This window comes from Chrysemys picta, chromosome 10 (genome assembly GCF_011386835.1).
Source record: "Chrysemys picta bellii isolate R12L10 chromosome 10, ASM1138683v2, whole genome shotgun sequence".
Lineage (NCBI taxonomy): Eukaryota > Metazoa > Chordata > Testudines > Emydidae > Chrysemys > Chrysemys picta.
In genome coordinates, this window is record NC_088800.1 from 75288440 (window position 1) to 75302163 (window position 13724).

Below are 13724 nucleotides of genomic sequence, written 5' to 3' on the forward strand. Positions count from 1 at the left end.
GTGTAAAATGGAGTTTTTAATTGAGCAATGCTACTGAAGTCAATGGCACTCTCTCAGATAAAGCCACATGCAGTGCTTTGAATCATGTACTTCACGTAGAAGCAGAGAAGACATTACTTTTGTTATGAATCAACACCATTAACTTTTTCTAAAATTTTCTGCAAAGCATTTGTAGTGCTTTTCCTGAACTTTTCTTCTGTTTTGTTTTGTTTTTTTCTTTTCTTTTCTTCTTCTAGTGGTTCGACCAGAATTGGGATGTCGGGAGCTTGTTACAAGAAACCTCTCCAAAATTCTTCCAGGTCTCTGTCACGATGTAACAGACTGGGTTGAAGGCACCAGAATAAAAGCATCTCAGCTTCTGTTTATATTGTTGCTACATGCAGAGGATCACATTACACAGCATATGGAGCTACTGCTTAGAACTTTGTACCGAGTATGCTTAGATGAAGAGAATAATGTGGTTAGAAATGTAAGTTTGACTTTTTTAGATATCTACAATACCCTAGAGACCCAATCTTAAATAGTCTTGAGTGTGTCCTGTATGGGGCTACTTCCTTCAGTTCTCACTGAAGTCTAGGGGAGGAGAGGGAAGTGCTCAGGATTGGGTCCATATGGCTTAAATTAAACTATTTTTAATGAACTGAAAATAAGTAAAATGATATTTTAAAATTTAACATGTTGGGAAAAGTCCCCATCTTGTAATTGGGCTCAAAGGAGCATTCGACACACAAACAATTAACAACATGAGTGAACTGGGCCTATAATTTCTCTCCCCTCTCGTTTCTTTCAAGGGTCCTAAACTGATGAGTTGCCATCTCACTCTTCCCACAGGATATAAAATAATGTTACAATTGCCACTTGTTAATAGAGCTTTGAATTTCTTTTACAAAATGTTTCAAAGAAATATTGTTATGGGAAAAGATGATGCTAGTGATTATGTTGAACTCAGTAAGAGTTTTGCCAGATGCATGATCAAGACCCCCAGTAGTTTTAAATGTTTTTAGGGAGGATGTTAAACATTTTGTAGATTTTATGTGTATTTGTTAAAATAAATTTTATTTTTGTATGATTCGTGTGAAGACCAAAACTGAGACTATTTCACCTCTGATGCCAACAAGTGAAGCATTAACAGCCTCTTAAAAATCATAAGCAGCAGATTTAAGTGTCAATGCCTTGGGGCAACACATTCCATTTTAAAAATATGTGCAGTTCATGCCCTTTCTAGTTAATTTCACTTGTTATCTCTTAGTGCATAATCTAACCATAACATTAAGGTATGTTTATTTCGTCTGATTGCCATCAGTGTTCAGATACATCAGTTATACAAGTAAATGCTTCCTTCCCACTGTTGTGTTTAGACAAGAAATAGAACACTTTTTCTAATAGATTTATGTAAGCCAGTGCCTTAAAATACACAGTTCTTATTGATTTTTATCAACAGGCAAAACTTTTATAGATTAACAGTCATGGCCGCATTTACAAAATAATTAAACCAAATTTTTCAAAGGGTATAAAGGACAGATTTTTTTAATAATTTTAAGAACTAAATCTTGTTCCCGTTTATTTCTTTTTACTGCCACCAGAACACACGAAAAATAAGCTGTAGCAAAAAGTTCCATTGCCAATTTCCAGGTTTTGTTACTTTCACATATACTGGCTGCAGATAGTCCAGGCAATGTCAACAAAGGTTGGTTTTCCAAATCAAGCTTCTATATGGGTTAGTGCTATGATTGAAGCCAAATGGAGTCTGGATCCCATTTCTTATCCTTACTTCTCTCTGCACCCTCTGCATTCCTTCTCTTCTCACAGACTGCACCCTCCTCCCATATACTAGATTTTAGATCTCTTCACACCCATTCTCTCCACGTGTCTGGTCCTGAGCCATACCACTTTAGGCTGAAGTTGAGTCTGTTCTCACAAGCTAAGCAGAGGTGCACCTGATCAGTACTTGGAGGAAGCAAAACTCAGAATGCTGTAGGAAGCAGTACTGGTAATTCAATTAGGGGCATTCTCTGCCCTGTGAGTCATCACTGAACCAATGCCTGAGCATTGGGTTAGGGGATTCTAAGGGTATGTCTACACTGCAGTTAAACATCCATGGTTGGCCTGTGTCAACTGACTCGGGATCGGGCTGCGGGGCTGTTCAGTTGCTGTGTACACGTTCAGGCTTGTGCTGGAGCCTGGATCCTGGGACTCCTCTGCATGCCAGAGAGGGATACATAGTACTTGGCAGCCCTGCTAGCTACAAGAATGAAAGATTGAAAGCAGCAGGCTCTTCCTGTATGGAGTACACAATGCTATCACTAGGCTGCCGCGTATACTTGACTCCTCCGCATGCCAGAGAGGGATACAAAGGTGCTTCTCTAAAACACAGTTTTGAGAAGAGTGTGAATGCAACAAAAAATGGATTACTTCTTTTTTGAGTTGGTTATATATATATATATATATATATATATATATAAATATAAATAAAAATAAAAATCAGGGTGGGGGCAGTGCCTCAGACCTGTTTTTGCAGAGGTCGGGGGGACCCTGAACCAGGAAATCTGGGACATCTGGTCACCCTAAGCTAGAGATCTATTACACTGTGCTTTACAACTTTCTCATGAAAGTTTGAGTCTGATGCTGAGAAGGGTGCTTGCATGCCTTATTATGAGCTTTCTGAACACATGTCAAGAAAATTTTTTCAAGCATGTAGTCATTACTGAGTGAGCGGAAAGGCCTATAAGCCAATTGCTGAAGTATTTAAAAAACAGCTGGAATCATAAAAAGAGGAAGGGCCAGGATATGATGAATGGTCTTTGTGTTTTCAAAATAATCCTCAAGTTATATTTATTCTCTTTTACAGTGTGTGAAAGCAGCAGAGTTGATTGGAACATTTGTTAGCCCTAAGGTATCTCTGAAGTTACTGATGTCAGCCCTTGAAAAAACACCTATGCCTTCTTATCTCATGATTCTAGCTGCAGTGATACGAGGTTGCCCAAGACAAGTCTTAAAGCCTCATTTGTCTTATCTTGCCAACACACTCTCACAACCTGAGATCTGTCAGCGATCTGAAGAGGTAAGGATAAATGGAAAATCCAAAACAGCCAGGACTTAGACCACTGGTTCTCAGATTTTAAGTCTTAGCATACCAAATCTAAAAGCCAAAAGTGACTGGCAAACCACTTTTGTTGTTTTTAAGTGTACTCATACTATACTTCAAATCCACCTGGGTGCCTCCTGATTGTGGCCCACATACCATAATTTGCGAACCACTGAGTTAGACTGTACCTTACCTTAATATAACTTTATTTTTTTCAATCTGCAAAATTGTGTGTAAAATTTTCTAAAGTGACAAGTCCCCTTTTCGTACCATGGAAATACCAAAATAATAGAAGTTCTGTTTAAATTATTGTGCAAACAAGTCTTTCATTTGTGATTGTCAGTCTGCACACAGTCTTGCATATGATCAGTTCAAACTACACTGGGTTATTTAGGTCTTAGTTAATATTGTTATAAGATATTGATATTTTCCCTGACATCAGAACTTCAAGTTATCTACATTAGGCTAACTTTCTGCTTTTAAACCTATGAACATCATTCCCATGTACTGCAGTGGGAGTCAATTGGATTATTCCGAAAGCACCATTTGGCCCTTGTTTTGATAAGTTCATCGTGTACAGAATCCAAACAAATGAATGTACTTTGACCCTTCCCAGCCCTGCAGTCCAGCTAAATAAAAATGATTGATACAAAGCATTTTCTTGGCAATAGTGATTGGCATGTTATATTTCACAAAGAGAAGTGCTTCCTTTTATTAATGCTAGTTTTTTTGGATATTAATATTTGATTTTTAAAAGGCAATGGTCAGTATGTTTAAATGTGCATTTAGGAACACTCTTTGCAAAAAAACTTTAGGATTTAAGCTTCCTAGGTTTGGGTTCCTTCATCCTAAAAATGCAGGATGAAGACACTTCCAACATGATAAAATTGCTCTTATGCACACACATAACTAACGTGCAGTAGATGGATTTCATGGGATGTGAGCCTGAAGGCAGTTCTTACTATACTATTTTGAAGTGCCTGTATTCTTTGTGAGCCATATAGTTAAAGTGATGTGTACAATTAATTAGCATTAAGGCATTGCATGTATTTTTTTTTTCCTTTGGTGTACTTCCTCTCCTGTTACATACAGAATAATTAACACAGGCGAAGGAAATGTAACTGTTCACCTGAAAGAGTTCAGCTGAAAGGACCCTTAGATCTCAGTATCTTGACCCTTTCAGCTTGGTGTATGACAGTTTCTTTCTCCAATATGGAGTGGGCTCTCTAGTGTAACAGTTGAAATTACAGAAATTCAGGAGTTCTTCACCCCTTTCTTCTGTTTCTGGATCTGCAACGTGTTCTGTTATTGGTATACAAGAAAAATCCATACAGTCTACCAAGCCTTCTTAATTAAAATTCTAGCTTTCTTTCCAGCAGGAGTTTGAAATGTTAAGTCTCTGCCCTTAGAATGACTAGCAGGGGATCTTCAGGGATATGCAGTTGGCCAATACCTTGTCTCCAGAAGATTTTGTAGCCTATTGTCAGATTTATAATTCCTTTTAAGAAGATTATTCTAGTGTTACAGGATCTGTTTAATTCTCCCTTTGAGACAGTGTAGTTCTTTAAGTCCTTGTTTTAATGGAACGATGCTTAGAATGCTCAGAATTGGCCTTAATCACACTGAAATACATTATTCTTAGGGATCTACTTCACTGGAAGCACCACCTCCGGGTGTTCAAGCAATGAGTCCATAGGACAGATCTGCAAAAAGTGCCACGTGATCTTCTATAAATTCTCTCTATTAGACAATATAGAGAGTAGACACACCCACGTTCATTTGTCAGTGCAGCTTTTGGCAGAGTTGTCCTAACTTTTCTATTTGAGAAATAATTCTTCTCTATCATCGTGAGAGAGTGCTATATAAATTACATCAGATAAATACCATTTATAGGTAAGAGTATTCTCCAGTTTTATTTATTTTCTTTTTGGAAGTGGAGCCAACCAGTCGTATGACAATGGTCTCTCTCACTGATAGAGTATAGCAAATCTTGGAACGTCTGCCTACTGTGGTTTTCTATGCTTTGTTACAGAAGACTTGCAAACTGACAAGAATTTTGAGTGAAATTCTGGCCCCATTGAAGTCAATGGCAAAACTCCCATTGACTTCAGTGAGGCCAGGATTTTATGCAGTATGTTGCAATAATTAGGTGGGAGACAGACCTTCAGGTTTCCTTGTTTCTGTGTATTTCAATATCACTATGCTACTTGATATGTTCAGAAATTTGAACAACATTTGAAATTGGCACAGCAGAAACATTAGAAGTTAGAGTTCCATTTCAGGATAAGATGAACATCTTCCTAGGAACCCCAAAATTCTTTAATGTATTTATCCAGCATATAGCAGTCATTGTGTGGCTAGCAGGATGATCCTTATTTTTTCTTAACAGGACAAGGTAACCACTTCTACAAGCAAAAAGCATGGGAAGAGAGTGTTAATTTGTTGCTCTACAAAAAATGCCCCATCAATCATTATAAAACGGAGTGAATTGTGGAGTCTATGTTTGGAACAATAAATAGGCATCCGATTTAGCAGGATATGTAGAATTTATCTTATTTATTACTGTCATCTACTAATACCTGACTTTTAAAGAGGATTGTGTCCATTTTACTGGCCTGTGACAGAAAGGGTGTCTAACGTTGTCTAACAAAACTCACACATTTAATGCTTTTTGTTTGTAGAACTTTTATATGGAACAATTGCTTTGTTGCGTACAAGCGATAACTGAAGTGTGCCAAGAAGACTGCAAAGAAATTAGCCTGCAGCTAATGAAAGTTTTGGTGACAATAATGGCAATACCACGCATCGAACATCTTCATGAAAAGGTGACACTAACTGTGAATGGGTGTTTTAAATGAGTAAAATCCTGGTTGGTTGGTTGGTTTGTTTTTACTATTGGTAAGACGATTTTGTCTAAATGTAATGTAAGTAACCTCAATAAATTTCCCTGCTCTTAGGCTTCAAGCCTTGCAAGCGCTTAACTCAGAGCTGAGCAGTAAAGATTAAAGAGTTCAGAAGATTCAGTCAATGTGTGGCCCCAGGGGCGCACATAGAATGCTATAAACGCTGTCTGTCTGCTCATTCATTTCCCCAAAAGTTCCTTTGGTTTTAGTTTGAGTAAAGACCCTTACTGAAATACCTAGAGCCAGATCTTTGACTGGCATAAATCGTTATAGCTCAATTAAAAACATGATTTATACCAGCCGAGGATCTGAACCGTAGGACAGTAGTGGTTTTATTTATTTATTTTTACAGTTCTTTCAAGTTCAGCATATTCTGTCTATTGTTGCAAGAGTGAGAGGTTGGCATGGACTAATTATCTTAGCATAGGAGTGAAACTGTGGAATTCCTTAGTTCTTAATTGCAGCTCTGATTTAGGACTTTGGTCTTGAGCAAGTCCTTAAACTTTTCTGTTCCCAGCTATCTTCACAGGGCTGTTGCTAAGGTTGCCTAATGTTTTGAAAGCATTCTGAGGATTTAAGACAGCTGTATAAGAGAGTATTATTGTTAGTCACCAGTCCAGACACTGAAATTTCCTGTTTTAATATATCAAGCAGCTCTAAGGTGTTCTGTAACTCTGTTATTTCCTGATTCTCTTACCAGAAGCCCCTCATAACTGCTGTGCTCTTCTTCTAGAGGTTTTTTGTTTTGTTTTTCTTTTTAAAAAAACCCTAATTATTATCATCATATGTAGTACACTATAGTCATATAGTGCCTTTCATCCCAGGATCTCAAATTGCTTATCAAACATTCAATTAAAGTCTTATAACACCCTTGTGAGGGAGCCAAATCCTATTTTATTACAAGACAGGTAGGTATTATAACCACTTTATGTAACACTTTTAAAGAGGGGAATTCTTATCAGAAGATGCATTACTGACTATGAATATCTTATAAGATCAAACAACTTTTTATTTTAGGCATCATAAGTTAAGCATCCACAGGTTAGACTCTTCACCCAGTTCACTCTTCCTGTTAGAAATTAATCTAACTTTCTCTTTTAAAGATAGCAGTGAAAATCCCTCAGAATTTTCCTGTTTCATCTAAGTCCTTCTCAAAGATGCTCCAGGAACAAATTTTCCCCATTGTATCTCTATTCCCAAAAAGTCAACATTTCTCAATTGTATGCCTAAACTGATGAGTCCATGAGGCAATACTGTCTGGCCTGGAGACTAACGTTCAGAAATCTGTTTTACTATAATGTGTAGCTAAAGAAGATTATAACAGCTTGATTCAGCCACAATTTTTTCACCAGGCTAGAAAGAAATTCAAACCGTCTAAACATATTCTCCTCGCAATATTGTTTTTGACTCAAAGCAAGCTCTCCTATATATGTACAAGTGGCCAGTAAAGCATTATAATTGCATCCCGGAAGGGGAAGAGAACTAAATAAGGGAAGTTTGGGCTGTACCATTTGATTATGGTGGCCTTTTGCTTTCATATCCTTTCACGGCTTCAACTGCAAAATCTCCAAAGTTGCCTGTAGAGAACCATGAACTAGTCGAGAGATGCCTTACTTGAGCTGCTTTTTATTTTGCCACATCAAGGACTCTGTTTTGGTGAGATGAACAGGAATCTTTCCTTTAAAGGTGTTCTGAATAACCCACTGTCATAAAGAAACTACAGAACCAAACCTTTAATGTTGGGAGAAGGGGTTCATCTGAAGGGAAAAGGTAACCCCTAAAAAGGACCTCAAATCCAAGATTGTTAGTCTTCTAGACCAGATATTGATGAAAAAAGCAAAGAAGTTTTGCAGAGAGTCATCCTGGTGAAGGCTGAAAGCAGGGCACCCCCAAGTGTGGTCTAAGGCAATCAATCATGTGGCATTAGGGGGGCCCTGCTTAACAATACATTCCTTTGAGACTGGACCCAAGTTCTCTTCTGGCCACAGAAGAACAATCAAACTACTAGTACAAAAAAATGAGTTTCAAAATGGATTTTTTTTCTGTCCTTCACCAAACATTGAGGCTTTTACAGTAGTTGACCTATTCACCTCTCATAAGAAATCTTAAGAGGTGTTGCAGTCATTCTCTAACATCAAGGACAACATCTAAAGAGGCTGTGATAATAAGTAGTCCTTTTTTCTAACCATTATCTCATCTCCTTCATTCTCTTCCCCTCCTTCAAATCCTCCCCCCAAAAAGTTAAATGCCAATTAAATCAGAAAGCCATCCTTACTCACTATAACTCCGTGGTGGCCTACCCAAGTCTGTTTTTTGTTTAACCTGCTCCTTAATTTGATAGCTGTTCTACTTCCTCTTGTATTGCTTTCAGGCATTATAGTCCAAAGACCTGTGTTTTACCAGTAATTATGGTCCTGTTACCAGCAGTCTTCTTCCAAAGCGACATATCCTTTGAAAGTTAATCTGAAAGGGAGAAATGAAACAAAGCTTACACAAGTATTGAAACAAGGTGCAAGAGATTCTTTCAAACTCAAAGTCAAATTACACAAGGAACTAATCTGGGATACATTTTTATAAACTTAATTGTGAATGGGTGAGTCCCCAAACAAAAATACTTGTATGTTACGCATCTCTGCAGTTTTTGGCTACAGAATGGGCAATAGTGTGGACACGCCCACTTTCCAAACTTTGCAAATCCATAGTCCTAGAAGTAAAGCAGTTTCATGGAGATAAATTCTGGTTCTTGCATAAAACAAAGAAAATCCCCTACAATTATTAAAGGCTTTGGATATTATATTTACAGATTTTTTTTTCCAGTTGACATTACTTTGGATGAAATTCTTTGTTCTCGTTAGCTTTTTTTCAGCAAGACAGATGAGATTGGGTAGTTCCAATATTTCAGGTTTGTCACAAAGACAAATATAGCCTGATTTTTCAGTTACTGAGTACCTAACTCCCAACAACTTCAAAATGGGCTGCCGCATTCAGTATCTCTAAATATCAGCCTCATAATGCTTAAGGCTATGTCAAGAATTTATTCAACTGTGGTTTGTATATCTTCAGATTCTTCTTCCCTCATTATTAATCTGTTCCACACTTAAAAGGAAGAGCATTGCTTATGTTTTGTGAAGCCCCATAAATTCTACCTTAAATGATCTAAGAATTTCAATATATTTCTTGTGTATTTCTTCCAAAACCTCCACAAAGGACAATAAAATGCTTTTTTTACATAATGCATTTCATGCTTTGTGCCCTAGGCTGCTATACAATCCATATAAACAACTCCAAAAAGCAAAATACCCTATTGAAATAGTTTGTCCGTAGAATACAAATGGCTTACAACTAGCTTAAAAGTAGAAATATGTTGCTCTGAGAAGAGTTCCTTATTCAGGATCAAAAGATCTTGTGAATATACCTGAACCTTTGAATTACTAAACCTCCAGGTTATTATTTAAGGAGGCTGCAGAGAGACACTGGTGGGGCATCAATGATTCTCTCATGTGCTTCTAATTGTAAGAGAATAGTGCATTCTACTCTTCATACTCGATTTTAGCTCCTCTGCTGATCAGTTAGCGATGGCACTGATTTCTTTGCAGGAGGCAGTGAAGCCTAGTGCATAGAGCTTTGGACTGTGACTCCGAGATCTGGATTCTATGCCCAGCTCTGCCGCTGGCCTGCTGAGCGAACTCAGGCAAGCCATGTCACTATGTTGTGCCTCGGTTTCCCCATCTGTAAAATGGGGATAATGATACTGAGCTTCTTTTGTAAAGTGCTTTAAAATCTATCAATGAAAAGCACTAAATAAGAGCTAGATTTTACATTATTTACTTGTCCTATAGAAAATGGAGACAGGCCATCAACTAAGCACCATGAAAATGGGGTAAGACCACCTACTAAGCACTATATTAAGCACAGTGCTTAGTTGGTAGTCCTCCATTTTCTAGATGGATGGAACTCATTTCAGCCATCAGATAGCAGCTCTGTCAGATCAATACTGAACTTGTCCAGATTTGAACTGGTGATATAGCAGTTTAAAGGCTTTATATTCCTTTACCACTCTTGTGAGTCATCTAGTCCTTTCATCAGGTCCATTTTGATTGTTGGTATGAGGATAATTCAGTATTTGTACTTACAGGTAGGTCTATGTCACAGTACTGTAAGTTCATCTCTTTGAATATTTATAGAAATTAAAACCCTTGCCGGTTTTCTTAAGAGACTCAGTCAAATGTATTACAAGGCTGTGAAGCTAATGCTGCACATTTGCCTATCTGTGGATTTAACGTGTACCCTCCTATGTTACTAGCACAAATGGAAAGTTTGAACAGTTTATTGTAAACCACCTGTGAACAATGCTTCTATTGTATCCTTGACTGGAATTACTTCATTTTGTACTTTATTTTTTTTTCATGGAAAAAGGAAAAGTTTATTGTGATTGTTTATATACGTAATGATAGACAACGGTTTTGATCTCAGATACACAGCTCAGTCTTGTGGAATGGTATGATTTATTTACAGATCAACAAAAATACTTTAGAACACAAGTATTGAATAATTTTGACTAGAATGCAAAGATCCTACAGAAAGGAGCAATCCATTGTCTTGGGTGCAGGCAAAGTCGCTTAAAGTATAATCTTTGTACTTAGCAAATCCTGCCTTTTCTAAAATCTTTTCACATCTGGCACTTCCATAATGACTTGTCAGGCCAGCGATCTATCTTCAAAATTCTAAAGGGGCCAGACACCAGAACAGTTGAGTACAGTTTAAAAACAGCAAAACAAATGCATGTAATTTTAATTGCAGTTAACTGTTTAAGGCCAAATTATGTCACCCATATTCACAATGAATTCAGTCTTACACCATAAGTAGTCCTATTGGAGTCAGTGGGGCTCCTTGTGAAGTTAAGGTACTGCTCAATGTGAGGATATCACAATCTGGCCCATAGGGCCTGATCCAAAGCTTACTGAAGTCAGTGAGAGTGTATCCATTGACTTCAGTGAGCTTTGAATCACATCTTTAGTGGACATGTACTTTGGATAAGAGACTTAAGGAGCTATAAAAGCAAACAATTTTATGCATGAATACACCTCTGTTATAGATTACTATGAAAATCCTTATGCTTTCTTGCAAAACACATAACTGTAGCTTGCATGTTCATCTGGTGTTTCTTTATTTACATGTTTCACTTTTTCCTCACTGAATTAATGGAATTGGTAAAAATTGTGAATTGTAAAAATGAAGAAGGTTAATGTCAATACTGTCCCCAAACTGGCAGGAGTTGGGAGTGCTGCAAAATCAGCATGCTCAGCCTCTGGGAAGATGGAGCACCTAGCATGTTTTTCTAAAAAAACATTCTGGCTGAGCCAAGAAGTAGTAGTGATAGGCTTTGGAGGCAACCACATCCAGCTATTTTTGCTGGAGAGAGGTCACCTATATAAGTGTTTTAAGCATTATTGAGTTGCGGAGGAAACCACTACTTACCTGCATGGAAAAATAACTGTTTTACAATTTTGGTTGGCTGTGAGGTCCTTTTATGTGACACTGTGAGTTTCATCAGTTTTGATGTTGCATTGCAGTGTTCTGTGTGATGTCATAGGGAAGTCAAAAAAAAATTCCATTTTAAAACTGAAGTTAACTGGTATAATACTGTGATAAACGATGTTTAAATATTGACCATGACTGCCCTATTAAGAAACCGTGAGGGTTTTTTTGTCTCTTGAATTTTCTTATATTTTATTTAAAAACTAAAAATAACTGATACTTACATATGTGCCTATGCTGTTCTCTGAATTCTTGATGGTGATGACATTATGGTCAGCTTCATCAAAAATTTCCAAAAAAGTTTTTTTAAAACCGACACTTTGGTTAACTTCACCTACTTTGGTTTTTGTTTGTTTTTAAACAGGTAGAGGCATCAATGTGTTCATTAGCTCAGGTGCAACATTTGAGTGGTTTTCTTGATCTCTATAAACAACATATAGATCAGCTTATGGAATGGGTATCTGTATCGCATGATCGCTGGAACTGCTATTCTCCAGAAGTATTCCAGTTAGATGTCATTGCCACTCATTCAGGTATGACTCATTAACCAAGGTAATGGTGATGGTAGAGATTTCTTATGTTCTACAACAGTCTCCATGCCTTTCGAACATGCTGTATTTTATAAGTTTAACATTCAGAAACTTCACAAGTTCATGATGCAAGAAAAGGAATGAAGTTTTGAATTATTTAAGGAGCATTTCAGAATGTGTGGTCCGCCCGGAGAATAACAAACATATTCATTTAACACTTGAATTTTTAGTGTAATGAAACAACTTGTGTACTTATTTTAAACCGTATGTTTTACGTTTATGCTCCAATCCAGCAGAGCATGCAAGCAGGTGCTTAATTTTAAGCATTTGAATAATCCCACTGAAGTCAATGAGACTACCCATATGTATGAAGTTAAACACATGCCTTCGTCTTCGCAGGATTGGGGCCTTAAAAATCTGATATTCTAGAAGTATTTTTTTCTTGTTAACACAGATAATTATTTACCTGAATGCAGCTATAAAAAAATTACCTACAAATTCATATTTTGGATAATCGCTATCTAAACTTGTATAAATAAACTCACTCAGGCATTTTGTAGAAGGGAATCTCAGTATTTTAATTTTATAAAAAATAAAATATAACCAGTTCCTTGCTCTAGCTGTTGTTCTGATGCATAAGCTAATTGCTTATCTCAACTGAAATTGCTTGAAAAGACAGGAGTGGTGGACATTCCTCAATGGAAGAAGAATTACTTAGTGACCTTCTCACAGTGCCATCCTTAAATGTGTCATAAGGCCTTCTCTATCACCATTTCTCCTTGTCATGCATCTATGATTTTTCTAGTCTCCTGCTGGAACAGGTACCCCAACATAATTCCCCCTATTATATCTGGTAAAATCCTCTATGGTCTTTTAGGGACAAGTGGCACCATCCTAACTGTTAAGACTTCCAGTGATAAATTACTCAATCTCCCTTCATCTCCAAAAGTGCCTCAAGAAGCCTACCTGAGGTACCTCTTTTGCTTTGCACAGAGACCAGCCTCACTAAAAATTCTCCTCACTCTTAGGACTTGTCTACACATGGAGTTATTCCATAATAGCTTTTGCGCTTTGAATTCACATCTACCTTAATCCTAGTTAACTTTAAAATGTAGACTAGCCCTTCGAGAAAAACAACAACTGTCCAATACAAATATCAAGAGGCCAACAGTCCTCCTCCTCCTTTCCCTGATTTATGGAATTTCTAGACATTTGTCTGTTTTGCTTAATGAAAAATAAATCATAAAATGTCTGGGCAAATATTTTGGCTTTCATCCATAGTGGTGATATGCTCTTTTCTGTGTTTTCTGTCTTGTCCAAAACAGCAACTCCTAGTACTATTCCCATTTTCTTTTCATTCCCACACATAATGTTGCATTTAATCAATTTAATGAGGTTTACTCCTTTCCAATTCCACCCTTTTTTTTTAACTTTGCTGGAATTGGAATTTCTGTTGAAATAAGTGGTGTAGATTATTTTGTTCTCCGTCTATTTAACTTGCTATTATCAAAATATGATGTAATGGCATTGTTTATAACAATACCTCAGGTCTAGCATAGAGCAATGCATCTGAATAATTGTTACATAAATAAAACCTTACTTAGGGCATGGAAACTTACCAAGGTGTTTTTTATGCCCTGTGTTTAAATCTAGACATCTGAGATTATT

The 13724-nt window shown here is 37.1% G+C and overlaps 1 protein-coding gene across 3 annotated transcripts in view; it reads left to right on the forward strand.

Moving 5' to 3' along the window:
• DNAAF5 (dynein axonemal assembly factor 5) overlaps positions 1-13724 on the forward strand; it is a 48917-nt gene that overhangs the window by 17815 nt on the left and 17378 nt on the right. For all 3 annotated transcript variants that reach the window (XM_065560042.1, XM_008164662.4, XM_005289156.5), the window contains exons 5-8: positions 237-469; positions 2849-3061; positions 5767-5910; positions 11891-12059. In XM_065560042.1, coding sequence (XP_065416114.1) covers positions 237-469; positions 2849-3061; positions 5767-5910; positions 11891-12059 — 759 coding nt within the window. The remainder of the gene's footprint in view (positions 1-236; positions 470-2848; positions 3062-5766; positions 5911-11890; positions 12060-13724) is intronic.